Below are 18,371 nucleotides of genomic sequence, written 5' to 3' on the forward strand. Positions count from 1 at the left end.
ATCACTTCTCTAGCTTCCCACAGAGTTCTCGGGTACACCTGATCAGGTCCTGGGAATTTATCCACTTTTATGCGAAATATTTGTTCAGTACCTCACCCATCTCCTGTGGCTCCACAAGAAATGGAGATGTTATAAAACCACCAAGGGCAAGCTTAGCAAATCAACCACAACGCGCTGCTCCAGAGCTGCACCACACCAGGACAACTGAGGCCATTAGCACCCTAGATCTCCCATCACACACACCCACTCCCCTCCCCAACCCACCGCAGCCAGGCCCCCTGTACCTTGACGGAGCGAGATCTGATCTGGCGAGACGTTAAATTTCCTTGCCGCTTTCTCCCTGGCAATGTCCTCTGTCTGCCCGCTCACCCAGTAATGGCCGTCTGCGTCCTGGGTGGTTAAGGGGTGGGGATAAACAAATTAAGTCATGGCAATCATGGTCTGCTTTACAACCAGCCCCCCCCCACCCCCACTCCCTTCCTCCCCCACCCCCTGGGTTCAATTCCAACCTTGGCTACATTGACTCAATGGTTAGCACGGCTGCCTCACAGCGCCAAGGAGTTACATTCCACCCTCGGGTGACTGACTGTGTGGAGTTTGCACATTCTCCCCGTGTCTGTGTGGGTTTACTCCGGGTGCTCCGGTTTCCTCCCACAGTCCAAAGACGTGCAGGTTAGGGTGGGTTGGCCATGGGAAATTACCCCATAGTGTCCAGGGATGTGCAGGTTAGGATAGATTGGCCATGGGAAATTGTCCCATAGTGTCCAGGGATGTGTAGGTTAGGGTGGATTGGCCATGGGAAATTGTCCCATAGTGCCCAGGGATGTGCAGGTTAGGGTGGATTGGCCATGGGAAATTGTCCCATAGTGTCCAGGGATGTGTAGGTTAGGGTGGATTGGCCATGGAAAATTATCCCATAGTGCCCAGGGATGTGTAGGTTAGGGTGGATTGGCCATGGGAAATTGTCCCATAGTGTCCAGGGATGTGGAGGTTAGGGTGGATTGGCCATGGAAAATTATCCCATAGTGCCCAGGGATGTGTAGGTTAGGGTGGATTGGCCATGGGAAATTGTCCCATAGTGTCCAGGGATGTGTAGGTTAGGGTGGATTGGCCACGGGAAATTATCCCATAGTGTCCAGGGATGTGTAGGTTAGGATAGATTGGCCATGGGAAATTGTCCCATAGTGTCCAGGGATGTGTAGGTTAGGGTGGATTGGCCATGGGAAATTGTCCCATAGTGCCCAGGGATGTGCAGGTTAGGGTGGATTGGCCATGGGAAATTGTCCCATAGTGTCCAGGGATGTGTAGGTTAGGGTGGATTGGCCATGGAAAATTATCCCATAGTGCCCAGGGATGTGTAGGTTAGGGTGGATTGGCCATGGGAAATTGTCCCATAGTGTCCAGGGATGTGTAGGTTAGGGTGGGTTAGCCATGGGAAATTGTCCCATAGTGTCCAGGGATGTGTAGGTTAGGGTGGGTTAGCCGTGGGAAATTGTCCCATAGTGTCCAGGGATGTGTAGGTTAGGGTGGGTTAGCCGTGGGAAATTGTCCCATAGTGCCCAGGGCTGTGTAGGTTAGGGTGGGTTAGCCATGGGAAATTGTCCCATAGTGTCCAGGGATGTGTAGGTTAGGGTGGATTGGTCATGGGAAATTGTCCCATAGTGTCCAGGGATGTGTAGGTTAGGGTGGGTTAGCCATGGGAAATTGTCCCATAGTGCCCAGGGATGTGCAGGTTAGGGTGGATTGGTCATGGGAAATTGTCCCATAGTGTCCAGGGATGTGTAGGTTAGGGTGGGTTAGCCATGGGAAATTGTCCCATAGTGTCCAGGGATGTGTAGGTTAGGGTGGATTGGCCATGGAAAATTATCCCATAGTGCCCAGGGATGTGTAGGTTAGGGTGGATTGGCCATGGGAAATTGTCCCATAGTGCCCAGGGATGTGTAGGTTAGGGTGGGTTAGCCATGGGAAATTGTCCCATAGTGCCCAGGGATGTATGGGTTAGGGTGGATTGGCCATGGGAAATTGTCCCATAGTGCCCAGGGATGTGTAGGTTAGGGTGGGTTAGCCATGGGAAATTGTCCCATAGTGCCCAGGGATGTGTAGGTTAGGGTGGGTTAGCCATGGGAAATTGACCCATAGTGCCCAGGGATGTGTAGGTTAGGGTGGGTTAGCCATGGGAAATTGACCCATAGTGCCCAGGGATGTGTAGGTTAGGGTGGGTTAGCCATGGGAAATTGTCCCATAGTGCCCAGGGATGTGTAGGTTAGGGTGGGTTAGCCATGGGAAATTGACCCATAGTGCCCAGGGATGTGCAGGTTAGGGTGGGTTAGCCATGGGAAATTGTCCCATAGTGCCCAGGGATGTGCAGGTTAGGGTGGATTGGCCATGGGAAATTGTCCCATAGTGTCCAGGGATGTGTAGGTTAGGGTGGGTTAGCCATGGGAAATTGTCCCATAGTGTCCAGGGATGTGTAGGTTAGGGTGGGTTAGCCATGGGAAATTGTCCCATAGTGCCCAGGGATGTGCAGGTTAGGGTGGATTGGCCATGGGAAATTGTCCCATAGTGTCCAGGGATGTGTAGGTTAGGGTGGGTTAGCCATGGGAAATTGTCCCATAGTGTCCAGGGATGTGTAGGTTAGGGTGGGTTAGCCATGGGAAATTGTCCCATAGTGTCCAGGGATGTGTAGGTTAGGGTGGATTGGTCATGGGAAATTGTCCCATAGTGCCCAGGGATGTGTCGGTTAGGGTGGGTTAGCCATGGGAAATTGTCCCATAGTGCCCAGGGATGTGTCGGTTAGGGTGGGTTAGCTGTAGGAAAACGCTGGGTCACAGGGATAGGGTAGGGTGATGGGGAAAGGTCTGGGTTGGATGCTCTCCAGAGAGTCTGTGAGGACTTGTCAGGCCGAATGGCCTCTTCCTACACTGTGAGATTTCCATGAACAATACTCTGATCCCAAGATGCCCTGGAGCCTTCAACAGGCCGCTGGGTGGGTGGGCTCTCGCTCCGTCACCCTTCACAGACAGACTCCACATCGGAGCAGGAATGGGGTGGAGGTGGGAAATGGGGACAGGCCTTCCTGCAGGGAGAGAGTGGGTTTGGGAGGGGGGGTGGAAAAGAGAGCGGGCGGGGTGGGGGGGGGGGGGGGGGGGGGAAGAGAGCGGGCGGGGCGGGAGAGGGGAAGCGAGCGGGCGGGGCGGGGGAGGGGAAGCGAGCGGGCGGGGCGGGGGCGGGGGAGGGGAAGCGAGCGGGCGGGGCGGGGGAGGGGAAGCGAGCGGGCGGGGGCGGGGGAGGGGAAGCAGGGTGAGGGGTGGAGAGAGAGAATGGGGGGTGGGGGGGGAGAGAGCGGGGTTGGGGGTAGAGAGGGAGGGGAGAGAGATGGACTGTGTGTCTTGAGGTTCCACAGGTTGGTTCAGTCCGGGTGCGGTGGCGGTGAGGGTGGTTATCGGGCCCTCACCTCTCCAGCCGGAACGTTGGGATCGTTGACCGTCACAAAGTAGGCCGGGATCCGGTGACCCCACCACAGCTGCCGGGAAATACACCAATCCCTGCGGAGAACACAGGCACAGCACGGGGTGAGATACTGGGAGGGTATTTCACACAGACACAGCACGGGGTGAGATACTGGGAGGGTATTTCACACAGACACAGCACGGGGTGAGGTACTGGGAGGGTATTTCACACAGACACAGCACGGGGTGTGGCACTGGGAGGGTATTTCACATAGACACAGCACGGGGTGTGGTACTGGGAGGATATTTCACACAGACACAGCACGGGGTGAGATACTGGGAGGGTATTTCACACAGACACAGCACGGGGTGAGATACTGGGAGGATATTTCACACAAACACAGCACGGGGTGAGATACTGGGAGGGTATTTCACACAGACACAGCACGGGGTGAGGTACTGGGAGGGTATTTCACACACAGACACAGCATGGGGTGTGGTACTGGGAGGGTATTTCACACAGACACAGCACGGGGTGTGGTACTGGGAGGGTATTTCACACAGACGGAGTGAGGTACTGGGAGGGTATTTCACACAGACACAGCACGGGGTGTGGTACTGGGAGGATATTTTACACCGAGCCGGAGCCCGAGATCAGCAGTGTCCTGATCCCAGCTGATAGTCACACTTCATAAATGCCTGTCCAGAATTAAACCTGTCTTCAGAAAGAGTTTTAGTTTTCCAAGTGGGATACAGTCAGTGAAATCACTCACTTCTGCTTTTACCACGAGAATACATGCTTGATACATTCACAGCAAGGTTGAAGATTCAACCCTATTCCCCAGCAACATCCTTTACAGATACTCAATCCCTGTGAAATATCAATCATGTGTTCACCCTCACCTTCTCAAGCGGCAACTAGGGATGGGCCAATGAATGCTGGGCCCAGCCAGTGACTACACACCCCATGAAATAAATTATTTTCAAAGCTGTTGGGGCAGAAGCTAAACCTGTAACTCAGTTTCTGCCATAAGTTGATACGGTTTCCCCTTGATCCTGTGCAGTTGGTCACAAACTAATGCAATTTATGAAAAATAATTAAATTATCGCCAGTTTGGAGCCAATACCACTGGAATAAAGTCAAATTACGTGTCCAAACTAATGTAGACACGATTGTCCGAATGCTTGGTTTCTGGGGTCTTTATTCCTTGTGGCATGTCCTTTGGCAGCACAGTGGCTCAGGGAGCTGGGTTCGATTCCAGCCTTCGAGTACTGTCTGTGTGGAGTTTGTACATGCTCCCAGTGTCTGTGTAGGTTTACTCCAGGTGCTCCGGTTTCCTCCCACAGTCCAAACATGTGCAGGTGAAGGTGGATTGACCATGGGAAATTGTCCCACAGTGTCCAAAGATGTGTAATTTAAGGTAGATTGGCCATGGGAAATGCAGGGTTACAGAGATAGGGTGTTTGGGTGGGATGGTCTTTTGATGGTAGGTGATGACTTGATGGGCCGAATGGCCTGCTTCCACATTGTGGAGTTTCCATGTCTTAGCCTCTGAGTTCTGTTCAAAAATCACAAAACACCAGGTTATAGTCCAACAGGTTTATTTGCAAGTATTAGCTTTTGCAGTGCTATTCCTTCATTAGGTGACTAGTTACCTGATGAAGGGACAGTGCACTGAAAGCTAGTATTCCCAAATAAACCTGGTGGACTATAACCTGGTGTTGTGTGAGTTTCAACTTTATTGACCCTGGTCCTCCACATCAGTGAATTTTGAACACATTAGTTCAAACCAAACTCAATTGTGGTGCAACATTGCCATCTACTGGTCCGGTTGTGCATTGCACAGCAAAGTTATAGGACCTGATCAAGGCGTACCCGAGAACTCTGTGGGAAGCTGGGGAAGTGGTTGCTGGGCAAAAGTGAGGACTGCAGAGGCTGGAGATCAGAATCTAGATCAGAGTGGTGCTAGAAAAGCACAGCAGGTCAGGCAGCATCCGAGGAGCAGGAGCCCTTCATCAGGAATAAGGCTGGAAGCCTTGGGGGTGGAGAGATAAATGGGGACAGGATGGGGCTGAGGAGAAGGTAGTTGAGAGCGGGATAGGTGGATGGAGGAAGGGGTAAAGGGAATAGGTCAGACAGGAGGGTGGAGTGGATTGGTGTGAAGGGAGATAGGCAGGTAGGACAGGTCATGGGGATGGTGCTGAGCTGGAAGCTTGGAACTGGAGTATGGTGGGGGGGGCGGGGGGGGGGGGGGGGGGTGGGGGAGGGGAAATGAGGAAACTGGTGAAGTCCACATTGATGCCCTGGGGTTGAAGTGTTCCGAGGCGGAAGATGAGGCGTTCTTCCTCCAGGCGTCTGGTGGTGAGGGAGCGGCGGTGGAGGAGGCCCAGGACCTCCATGTCCTCGGCAGAGTGGGAGGGGGAGTTGAAATGTTGGGCCACGGGGCGGTTTGGTTGATTGGTGCGGGTGTCCCGGAGATGTTCCCTAAAGCGGTCTGCTAGGAGGCGCCCAGTCTCCCCAATGTAGAGGAGACCGCATCGGGAGCAACGGATACAATAAATGATATTGGTGGATGTGCAGGTGAAACTTTGATGGATGTGGAAGGCTCCTTTAGGGCCTTGGATAGAGGTGAGGGAGGAGGTGTGGGCACAGGTTTTGCAATTCCTGCGGTGGCAGGGGAAGGTGTCAGAATGGGAGGGTGGGTTGTAGGGGGGCATGGACCTGACCAGGTAGTCGCGGAGGGAACGGTCTTTGCGGAAGGTGGAAAGGGGTGGGGAGGGAAATATATCCCTGGTGGTGGGGTCCGTTTGGAGGTGGCGGAAATGTCGGCGGATGATTTGGTTTATGCGAATGTTTGTAGGGTGGAAGGTGAGCACCAGGGGCGTTCTGTCCTTGTTACGGGAGGGGTGGGGTCCAAGGGCGGAGGTGCGGGATGTAGACGAGATGCGTTGGAGGGCATCTTTAACCATGTGGGAAGGGAAATTGCGGTCTCTAAAGAAGGAGGCCATCTGGTGTGTTCTGTGGTGGAACTGGTCCTCCTGGGAGCAGATACGGCGGAGGCGGAGGAATTGGGAATACGGGATGGCATTTTTGCAGGAGGTGGGGTGGGAAGAGGTGTAATCCAGGTAGCTATGGGAGTCGGTGGGTTTGTTAAAAATGTTGGTGTCAAGTCGGTCGTCATTAATGGAGATGGAGAGGGAGAGGTCCAGGAAGGGGAGGGAGGTGTCAGAGATGGTCCAGGTAAATTTAAGGTCAGGGTGGAATGTGTTGGTGAAGTTGATGAATTGCTCAACCTCCTCGCGGGAGCACGAGGTGGTACCAATGCAGTCATCAATGTAGTGGAAGAAGAGGTGGGGAGTGGTACTAGTGTAACTCTGGAAGATGGACTGTTGTACGTAGCCAACAAAGAGACAGGCATAGCTGGGGCCCATACGTGTGCCCATGGCTACCCCTTTGGTCTGGAGGAAGTGGGAGGATTTGAAGGAGAAATTGTTGAGGGTGAGGACCCGTTCTGCCAAACGAATGAGAGTGTCGGTGGAAGGGTACTGTCGGGGACGTCTGGAGAGGAAAAAACGGAGGGCTTGGAGGCCCTGGTCATGGCGGATGGAGGTGTAGAGGGATTGGGTATCCATGGAGAGTGACATCATCAGTGAGCCTCCGGATGAAGCACTGGTGTTAGTGACCTGCTTTCTATTTGTGTGTTTGGGTTTCCTTGGGTTGGTGACATCATTTCCTGTGGTGATGTCATTTTCTGTTCTTTTTCTCAGGGGGTGGTAGATGGGTCTAACTCGATGTGTTTGTTGATAGAGTTCCGATTGGAATGCCTTTCTTCAAGGAATTCTCGTGCGTGTCTCTGTTTGGATTGTCCTCGGATGGATGTGTTGTCCCAGTGAAAAAGGTTACCCCGGATTACAACAGGATCTTGACCAGATGGGCCAATGGGCTGACGAGTGGCAGATGGAGTTTAATTTAGATAAATGCGAGGTGCTGCATTTTGGAAAGACAAATCAGAACAGAACGTTTGCACTTAATGATAAGGTTGCTGAGTGTTGCTGAACAAAGAGACCTTGGAGTGCAGGGTCACAGCTCCTTGAAAGTGGAGTCGCAGGTAGATAGGATAGTGAAGAAGGTGTTTGGTATGCTTTCCTTTATTGGTCAGAGTATTGAGTACAGGAGTTGGGAGGTCACATTGCGGCTGGACAGGACATTGGTTAGGCCACTGTTGGAATATTGCGTGCAAATCTGGTCTCCTTCCTATCGGAAAGATGTTGTGAAACTTGAAAGGATTCAGAAAAGATTTACAAGAATGTTGCCAGGGTTACATAGAACATAGAACAATACAGCACAGAACAGGCCCTTCGGCCCACGATGTTGTGCCGAACTTCTATCCTCGGTTAAGCACCCATCCATGTACCTATCCAAATGCCGCTTAAAGGTCACCAATGAATCTGACTCTACCACTCCCACGGGCAGCGCATTCCATGCCCCCACCACTCTCTGGGTAAAGAACCCACCCCTGACATCTCCCCTATACCTTCCACCCTTCACCTTAAATTTATGTCCCCTTGTAACACTCTGTTGTACCCGGGGAAAAAGTTTCTGACTGTCTACTCTATCTATTCCTCTGATCATCTTATAAACCTCTATCAAGTCACCCCTCATCCTTCGCCGTTCCAACGAGAAAAGGCCGAGAACTCTCAACCTATCCTCGTACGACCTACTCTCCATTCCAGGCAACATTCTGGTAAATCTTCTTTGCACCCTCTCCAAAGCTTCCACATCTTTTCTGAAGTGAGGCGACCAGAACTGCACACAGTACTCCAAATGTGGCCTAACCAAACTCCTGTACAGCTGCAACATCACTTCACGACTCTTGAATTCAATCCCTCTGCTAATGAACGATAATACTCCATAGGCCTTCTTACAAACTCTATCCACCTGAGTGGCAACCTTCAAAGATCTATGTACATAGACCCCAAGATCCCTCTGTTCCTCCACCTGACCAAGAACCCTACCATTAACCCTGTATTCCGCATTCTTATTTGTTCTTCCAAAATGGACAACCTCACACTTGGCAGGGTTGAACTCCATCTGCCACTCCTCAGCCCAGCTCTGCATCCTATCTAAGTCCCTCTGCAGCCGACAACAGCCCTCCTCACTGTCCACAACTCCACCTATCTTTGTATCATCTGCAAATTTACTGACCCACCCTTCGACTCCCTCATCTAAGTCATTAATAAAAATTACAAACAGCAGAGGACCCAGAACTGATCCCTGCGGAACTCCACTTGTAACTGGACTCCATGCTGAATATTTACCATCTACCACCACTCTCTGACTTCGACCGGTTAGCCAGGGGAGGATCTGAGCTACAGGGAGAGGCTGACAGGCTGGGGCTGTTTTCCCTGGAGCGTCGGAGGCTGAGGGGTGACCTTATAGAGGTTTATAAAATCCTGAGGGGCAGGGGTATGGTAAATAGACAAAGTATTTTCCCTGGGGTGGGGGAGTCCAGAACTAGAGGCATAGGTTTAGGGTGAGAGGGGAAAGATATAAAAGGAACCTAAGGGGCAACCTTTTCACCGAGAGGATGGTGCGTGTGTGGAATGAGCTGCTCGAGGAAGTGGTGGAGGTTGGTACAATTACATTTAAAAGGCATCTGGATGGGTATATGAATAGGAAGGGTTTGGAGGGATACAGGCCGGGTGATGGCAGGTGGGACTAGATTGGGTTGGACCGAAGGGTCTGTTTCCGTGCTGCACATCTCTATGACTCTATGACTCTCAGTGAGCCCCAATATTAAAGCTAAATGCCAGAAATCTGAAGTAAAAAGAGAAATGCAGGCAGCAGAATGGCCCATGGGAAGAGGAGGCTGTGGGGTGGTGGGGAAGGGCGGGGGGGGTCGTGGGGAAGGGGGGAGGGGGGGGGGGGGGGGGGTCGTGGGGAAGGGGGGAGGTTACTGATGGCTGTCACGCGGGAAGATGGAACTAGGATTTGGAAAGAAAAGGCACAGACATGGGGTGCTTGGGGTAAAATAGATTCCAAAAAGGGGACAAAGACAGGGAGGCTATAAGTGGCTGACGAGAGTTGGGGGAGGGGCTGGGGTGTGTCGGGAAAACAAGGAGGCTTTAAAATCATGGAATAGCAAAACCACCAGTCAGACGTATCATCAGCTAACCGGGAGCCGGAGAAACAAAACCACGACGTTTGGTGGATTATCTCCAACTTCGAGCTGCATTTCAGGACAAATGCAGCGGATTACATCACTTGTTCCATTTCCAATCCACAACTGAGCTGAAGGTCACAGTGTAAGGGCAGGAATATTCCAGCTTTGTGTGTCTTAGCTGTCCCCTCACCAGTGTGCGGACAGTGTACTCAGGGGGATGGCTTTTTCCATGTGGAAGTGTGTGCCAGACATCCTGAAAAAGACTTTTGTTGTTAACCTATTCCTGTTTCCTTGTGTTAATGCAGAGGTGTCTAGGTTTATTATCGCCTTCCCTCTGTGTTGTGGTTTTCACCTTGTGGAATGCCGAGATCTCAAGTCGGAATTAGAGTCAAAGAGTGATCCAGAAGATACCCTTCTCTGCATGGAGAGACAGACATAAACCCGGCTTACCCTACACTTCCCACAACCTAGTCCACTGCATTCGCTGCTCACAATCTGGTCTCCTCGACACTGGGCGAAACAAAGCGCTGACTGGGTGACCAATTTCCCGCCTCAGGCAACTGTCTGTGTGGAGTTTGCACATTCTCCCCGTGTCTGTGTGGGTTTCCTCCGGGTGCTCCGGTTTCCTCCCATGATCCAAAGATGTGCAGGTTAGGTGAATTGGCCATGCTAAATTGTCCGTAGTGTTAGGTGAAGGGGTAAATGCAGGGGAATGGGTCTGGGTGGGTTGCTCTTCGGAGGGGCGGTGTGGACTTGTTGGGCCAAAGGGCATGTTTCCACACTGTAGGGAATCTAATTTAACCTAAAAAAAACCCTACATTCCACCCACAAAAACGTCTAGAGGCCCATTGAAGATGTTACCTAGTATGGTGACGAAACGTCTGGAAGTGACCCTTCCAGCTCAGCAAGCAAACCTACATCCAGAACTTCAACCTGAGCTACAAATCTTCTCCAAACTCTCTGAGCTCTCCCATGTCCTAACCCCAATCTCGACACACCAGGATTTGTTACCACACAGACTGCTATTACACACAACCCATTAACAGCCACTAACAGTCCCTAATTATAGCTATTCACCCTCTGAAACTATCCACTCCCTTGTCTGCCCAACCGTTTTTCTCTCTCTTTAGGCTCTATCCCCATCTATCGTTTATTCCTTTCCCGCTCCCTCTGTGCACCCTATCTCCTGCTTAAAACCATTGCCATGGCGACCATCGGTTCTGAGGAAGGGTCAGTGGACCCGAAACGTTAACTCTGATTTCTGTCCCCAGACGCTGCTGAGCTTTTCCAGCAATCTCGGTTTCAGTTTCTGATCGGCAGTATCTGCTGTTCTCTCGGTTTTTATCTGGAGATAAACCCTGCGAGTGTGTTCTGCCCAGGTTGAGGGAAGGCGTCCTTTGCTGTGCTTCTAACCTGTCAGAACCAACCTGGTGCAGCTCCCAGTGCAGTGCCTACCTGATGTTATCCATCCAATTAAACCAAGTCTTGAGGTGATTTTCGGGGATGATTTTCAAATCTCCATTCCGTACCGCGTCGGCCGCCATTTTCGCCATTTCGTCACAACGCACATACCACTGGGGTTTCAGCAGAGGTTCCACAATGTCTTTGGAACGACTGAAAAGGGAAGAGACGCAGACAGAGCACTCCAGGTTACTGACTTCCAGATGCAGCTATCAGCTCCCTTTGGCCGCCAGGGCAGGTTACAAAAACAAAAAAACCCAAAATCCTGGCTGGCCATTAACTGCTGCGTCCCAAGCTGTTTTCAAACATGTCCCGGGTAGATTCGGGGGGTGACGGAGTGGTGCCACCCTGCAGCAGTAAACCTGGCATGTGCTCCTTACCTGCAGACTGGTACCACCATGGGATTGTCCTTCACTTCTCTGAAGAGGCCTCTCTGTACCAACGCGTCTAGGACAGCCTTCCGAGCATCAAACCGCTTCATCCCCTGAGAGTGGGGTGGGGAGGGGGAGAGAAAAACCTCACATCATTCACAAACATCAAGTGTGGGTTCACCTGTCCCTGTCCTGGGAGGGTTGGACAGGGAGACAGTGTATAGGAAGCTTTACACTGTATCTTAACCCCGTGCTCTCTCTAGCCTGGGAGTGTTTAATGGGGAGATGGTGTAGAGAGAGCTTTACTCTGTACCTAACCCCATGCTGTCCCTGTTCTGGGAGTGTTTGAATGGGGACAGTGCAGGGAGAGCTTTACTCTGTCTAACCCCGTACTGTCCTTGTGCCTGGGTGTGTTTGATGCGGGGACAGCGTGGAGGGAGCTATACTCTGTATCTAACCCGTGCTGTCCTTGTCTGGGAATGGTTGATGGGGTCAGTGTAGAGGATGCTTTACTCTGTATCTAACACTGTGCTGTCCCTGTCCTGGGAGTGTTTGATGGTGGGACAGTGTAGAGAGAGCTTTACTCTGAATCTAACCCCGTGCTGTCCCTGTCCTGGGAGTGTTTGATGGGGGACAGTGTAGAGAGAGCTTTACTCTGTATCTAATCCCCTGCTCTCCCAATCCTTGGAGTGTTTGAGAGTGGGGAGCAGTCACTAAATGAGATAAACGTAGTTGTGTTAAAATGGAAAGTCCCTTTTTGAAACAGCATTATGACAGGAAAAATAGCAGGTAATGGAGAGACAATATAAAATGGGAAGGGGGGCAATATTAAAAGGGGTGGGGCAGGAGCAGGGGGAGCTGGGGGGAAATGTGCACCGATCATTGAAGGTGGTGGGACAGGTAGAGGGGGCAGTGAATAAAGCACACAGTGTCCTCGGGTTTATTAACAGGGACACAGAGTCCAAGAGCAAGGGGCTGATGCTGAATGTGTCCCAGCCCCTTGTTAGACCCCAGCTGGAGTATTGTGTCCAGGTGTGGGCCCCACATTATCGGAAAGATGGGGAACGCGTCGGAGAGAGAGCAGGAACAATTTACAGGAACGGATCCAGGGATGGGGAAAGGTCAGCGATGAGGAGAGATTGAAGAGGGTGGGAGTGTTCTCTCTGGGAGAGAAGGCGGCTGGGAGAGGGAGATCTGAGAGAGGTTATCAAAATCCCGAGTGGGGAGGGGGCCTGGAGAGAGGAGAGAGGGAGAAGCTGGTCCCACTCGGAAAAGGAACAGGAACGAGAGGGGGGTAGATTTAAAGGGATGTACAAATGGAGGGAGGGTGAAGTGAGGGAGAGAGTTTCTCACCCAGTGGGTAGTGAGGGTGTGGAATGTACTGCCTGGGAATGGAGGGGGGGAGGGAGGCAGGTTCAACTGAGGCATTCCAGAGGGACAGAGGAGTTAAATGGGGGGGTGGGGAGTGTGTGTGATAGGGGTAAAGGGCAGGAGATAGGGCCCTGGGAAACGATGTTTGTTTGGAGAGATCGTGCAGGAATGACGGGCTGTTGTGTGTTGTGTCTTTCCTGTGACTCAGTAACTGTGCTGCTGCGAATTAGAAAATCCTGGTGGGAAGGCACTTACCAAAAACGGTTCTGGGACGTTGATGAGACAGCCATTATTGTCCATGATGTTTACAAATTCAAGGTTGTGTCTCAAGCCCACTTCATAATCGTTCTGGTCATGAGCTGGCGTGATTTTTACAGCCCCTAGGTTGATATATTAAAAAAAAAGGCAAGGACAAAAGGGTGACATTACAAACATTCTGACAGCTGCCTGGCTACTTCTCCCAATATGTCAACCGCAAATCGGCAACACCGGGGGTGATCTGCCCACCTACACTTTATCACAAACATGAGGAACAGCCTGCTCTCCACCCAGAGACCAGCGTCCTGTCAGACACAGCTGGGAAAGCCAAACATCAAAGAAAAACACGGAGATACATACTGTCCTCAGGGTGAGGGGCTTTGTAATTTTTTAAAAATTAATTCACGGGATCTAGGTAAATTAACAAACATTTTTAATCATTCATTCACAGAATGTGCGCATCACTGGTTATAGAAACATAGAAGATAGGAGCAGGAGGCCGCCATTCGGCCCTTCCAGCTTGCTCTGCTATTCATCACGATCATGGCTGATCGTCCAACTCAAAAGCCTAATCCTGCTTTCTCCCCATCGCTTTTGACCCCATTCACCCCCAAGTGCTATATCCAGCTGCTTTGTGAATACATTCAATGATTTGGCATCAGCTACTTAGAGTCATAGAGATGTACAGCACAGAAACAGACCCTTCGGTCCAACCCGTCCATGCCGACCAGATATCCCAACCCAATCTAGTCCCACCTGCCAGCACCCGGCCCATATCCCTCCAAACCCTTCCTATTCATATACCCATCCAGATGCCTCTTAAATATTGTAATTGTACCAGCCTCCACCACATCCTCTGGCAGCTCATTCCATACACGTACCACCCTCTGCGTGGAAAAGTTGCTCCTTAGGTCTCTTTTATATCTTTCCCCTCTTACCCTAAACCTATGGCCTCTAGTTCTGGATTCCCCGATCCCAGGGAAAAGACCTTACCTATGATTTCCACAGGCTCACCACTCTCTGGGTGAAGCAATCTCTCCTCATCGCTGTCCTATGTGATCCACCCCAAATCCTCAGACTATGATTCCTGGTTCTGGATGCACCCGCCCTCAGGAACACCCTCCCTGCATCTACCCCATCTCGTCCTGTTCAAGTTTTAGAAGTCTCTATGAGATCCCTCCTCGTCCATCCGAACTCCAGCGAAAACAATCCCAAGATTAGATTCCCTACAGTGTGGAAACAGGCCCTTCGGCCCAACAAGTCCACACTGACCCTCCAAATAGTAACCCATCCAGACCCATTTCCCTCTGACTAATCCACCTGACACTACGGACAATTTAGCATGGCCAATTCACCTCACCTGCACATCTTTGGACTGTGGGAGAAAACCAGAGCACCCGGAAGAAATCCACGTAGACACAGGGAGAATGTGCAAACTCCACACAGACAGTTGCCCGAGGCTGGAATCAAACACGGGTCCCTGGAGCTGTGAGGCAGCAGTGCTAACCACTGAGCCACCGTGCCGCACCGTAACCTAGTCAACCTCTTCTTGTGCGTCAGTCCCGCCAACCCCAGAACCAGCCTGGGAAATCTTCCCTGCACTCCCACATTTATTGCCCATCCCTAGTTGGCCAGGGGTCATTTAAGAGTCAACCGCATCCCTGTGGGTTTGGAAACACGGGCAGACCAGACCAGTTAAGATTTCCTTCCACGAAAGGACATGGGTGACCCAGAGGGAATTTTCACCATCTTCCTGAAGGTTGAACTGCAAGGGAATTGCGGCTGCTCCGGAAGTTGGATAGGCGAAGGGACCGTGACAGAGACAAGGCAGGTAGCGGGTAAGGTCGAGATGTATGTTGTCAGCCTACTGGGTTCTAGATCAGAGTGGTGCTGGAAAAGCAGAGCAGTTCAGGCAGCATCCGAGGAGCAGGAAAATCGACGTTTCAGGCAAAAGCCCTTCATCAGGAATAGAGGCAGAGAGCCTGAAGGGTGGAGAGATAAATTGCTCCCTTGTGTTAAATTGATGCAATACCACCCTCTCCTGGCCTGCACATGGCACTGCACAGGGGCTGATGGAGATGAAAATCATCTCATTTATCTCTCCACCCTGGAGACTCCCTGCCTCTATTCCTGATGAAGGGCTTTGCCTGAAACATTGATTTTCCTGCTCCTCGGATGCTGCCTGAGCTGCTGTGCTTTTCCAGCACCGCTCTAACCTAGAATCTAGTTTCCAGCATCTGCAGCCCTTGTTTTTACCCTGTCAGCCTACTGGTGACAATCGACCCTCTCGGGAAACCTTGCTCCAAACAGATTGCCTGGTCATATTGCTGTTAGTGGGGGTTTGCTGTACACACACACTTCCTCCTCCTCCTCCTCCTGCTCCCCCCCTCCACACACATACACATACATACACACACACACTCACATGCTGCGAGAGGGGACCATGCCTACAGACGGCGCTACAGAAATCCAAGTCCTGCTTCCCCCCCCCAGGTTCAGGGGGACCCTGGGGACCGTACCTGTTCCAAAACTCATGTCCACAAACTCATCGAAGACGATGGCCATTTTCCGGTCACAGAAAGGGTGGATGACGGACTTCCCTTTCAGATTCTACAGGGCAGAGAGCGAAAACAATAAACCAAACGTCACTTTAGGTTTACAAGAGACGTGGTGAGCTGTGCCGGTGAGTTTCAAATTCCCGAACATGAAGCCATTCCCCAGCTCGTTACCCCATTTCTACACCCTCAAAACCATGTCGGGGCGGGGTTGGGTAGGTCAGACTGAGTGGGAGAAACTGGCTCCTTGGGACAAAGATTTAAAAGATTTGGCTAAAAACTAAAACAAAGTGAATTGTCGGGTTTCAATGTCCAAAAGGGTGGGGCGAGACAATTCAGTGGGTGGCACGGTGACTCAGTGGTTACCCTTACAGCACCAGGGACCTGGGTTCAACTCCAGTCTCAGAAGAATATCTGTGTGGAGTTTGCACATTCTCCCAGTGTCTGCATGGGTTTCCTCCCACAATCCAAAGATGTACAGGTCAGGGTGGATTGGCCATGGGAAATTGTCCCATAGTGCCCAGAGTTGTGCAGGTTAGGGTGGATTGGCCATGGAAAATTATCCATATTGTCCAGGGATATGTAGGTTAGGTGGATTAGCCATGGGAAATGCGAGGTTACAAGGATAGGGTTGGTCTCGGTGAAATGCTCTTCAGAGGGTTGGTGCGGACTTGATGGGCTGAATGGCCTGCTTCCACACTGTAGGGATTCTGTGATCCTAACTGTCACAAAGGCAATGGGAGCATCAGTCAAAAGGAAAACTTGCAAGTCAGAAGGAAAAGGCCAAACAGAATTGGGACAAACTGGAAATCTCTTTCAGGGAGACAGAATATGCTTAATGGGCCGAATGACCTCTTGTGCAAGGGAGGAGGTAAATTTGAGTGCAGGCTTTCAGACAATTCTCAGGCTTTGAAGGCCAGCCTGATGGAAGGTCTCTCCATGCTCCGATCCTGTACTTGGCGACATGATGTGTGAAACCTTGTTTCGGATTCCGACAGCTCTGAGCAGAAAGTCGGTTTATTTTCCTGGCTCCCTCGCACAGTCCTGGGTGTCCAAACGAGAGGAAGCTAAGTTGGAGTTGGCCACAGAGCCATTTGGGAGCAAGTCGGAGAGATGGGAGATTTAACAGTGACGGGGCTGAGATTCCCCAAACCCAATGAGGCCAGAGGTCTCATTGCAAACCTGCATGGAGTTTGCACATTCTTCCCGTGTCTGCGTGGGTTTCCTCCGGGTGCTCCGGTTTCCTCCCAGAGTCCAAAAATGTACAGGTAAGGTGAATTGGCCATGCTAAATTGCCCGTAGTGTTAGGTGCAGGGGTAAATGTAGGGGAATGGGTTTGGGTGGGTTGTGCTTCAGCGGGTCGGTGTTGACTTGTTGGGCCGAAGGGCCTGTTTCCACACTAAGTAATTTAATCTATCTAAAACCGATGGCATTAGGAAAGACCATCAAAACTAAGGGAATGGGACGGAAGTGAACGCTGAGTGATTGGAATGGGCCGTTCCTGCCTCACCCTCACATAGACAGGGCTGGCCACTCCGACCCACTGCTATCCCACGCACACTGCAAACCGGGAGGCAGACTTCCGTTGCTGAAACACCTTCCTGGTTCCTGCTTGTCGGAGGACCTTTAGTTTCATTTACACAGGTCAGGTGGGAGACCTCAGACATTGGGGCTCGGGTCAGATAGATTCGTGGTCGGTCGGGAAATTGAGGGGTTAACGGGAAAGGGCAGGAAAGCAGACCCGAGGGGTGTGGGATCACCCGAGTGAATGGTGGAGCAGGCTCGAAGGGCCGAATGGCCTACTCCTGTGCTGATACAACAGCAACACCCCCACGCTCCTCCCAACCCCCCTCCGCCCCACTCTGGGGGTTACCTGGTATCTGGAGTCCTGAGGGTGGACAGCGACTGCAGTGTCTCCCAGCATGGTCTCAACACGAGTGGTCGCCACTACCACCTCCTCATCTGCAACGACATAGGGAAGGGCATGATCGGCCAGTGCTGGGATGTTTAAAGAGCTGAACAAAGCAATCTAGGTATTATAGAGGTGGGTAGCTCCTTGTAAATGGAGCAGTGAAGGCTGCTTTCTGAACGCTTGCTTTCATCGGTCAGAGCATTGAGTACAGGAGGTGGAACGTCATGTTGCAGCTGTACAAGACATGGGTGAGGCCACATTGGGAACACAGCGTGCAGCTCTGGTCACCCTCCGAAAGAAAGATTATTATTAAACCAGAAAGAATGCAGGAAAGATTTACTCGGATGCTACTTGGACTGGAAGGTTTGGGTCATAAGGAGAGGTTGGATTGGCTGGGCCTTTTTCTTTTGGAGTGTAGGAGATGGAGGTCTCCTTTCAAAGTTTATACAATCATGAGGAGCACAGATAAGGTAGATAGCATTTCCACAGGGTAGGGGAATCTAAAACTAGAGGGCAAAGGTTTAAGGTGAGAGGGGAGAGATACAGAAGGGTGCACAGGGACAATGTTTTTCACAGAGGGTGGGGAATGTGTGGAACAGGCTCCCAGAGATACTGGTGGAGGGGAGTACAATTTGTCATTTAAGAAACATTTAGACAGCTACGTGGATGGGACGGGAGGGAGCGAGGGATACGGACCAAACACAGACAAATGGGACTAATTTAAATTGGGAAAACTGGGCGGGCATGGGCAAGTTGGGCCGAAGGGCCTGTTTTCTTGCTGTAGACCTCTGTGACCCTGCTGGGTTACAGAACATCTTCAGGCTTTGTAT

General features: G+C 51.5%; 1 protein-coding gene across 1 annotated transcript in view; it reads right to left on the reverse strand.

Moving 5' to 3' along the window:
* The window catches only part of LOC140455167 (valine--tRNA ligase-like), a 64,381-nt gene that overhangs the window by 23,282 nt on the left and 22,728 nt on the right, over positions 1-18,371 (reverse strand). The window contains 7 exon segments of the mRNA XM_072549868.1: positions 285-390; positions 3,455-3,545; positions 11,069-11,227; positions 11,455-11,558; positions 13,072-13,196; positions 15,594-15,684; positions 17,503-17,591. Of these exon segments, the coding sequence (XP_072405969.1) occupies positions 285-390; positions 3,455-3,545; positions 11,069-11,227; positions 11,455-11,558; positions 13,072-13,196; positions 15,594-15,684; positions 17,503-17,591 (765 nt within the window).

The sequence above is a fragment of the Chiloscyllium punctatum genome, chromosome 30 (assembly GCF_047496795.1).
Source record: "Chiloscyllium punctatum isolate Juve2018m chromosome 30, sChiPun1.3, whole genome shotgun sequence".
Taxonomy (NCBI): domain Eukaryota; kingdom Metazoa; phylum Chordata; class Chondrichthyes; order Orectolobiformes; family Hemiscylliidae; genus Chiloscyllium; species Chiloscyllium punctatum.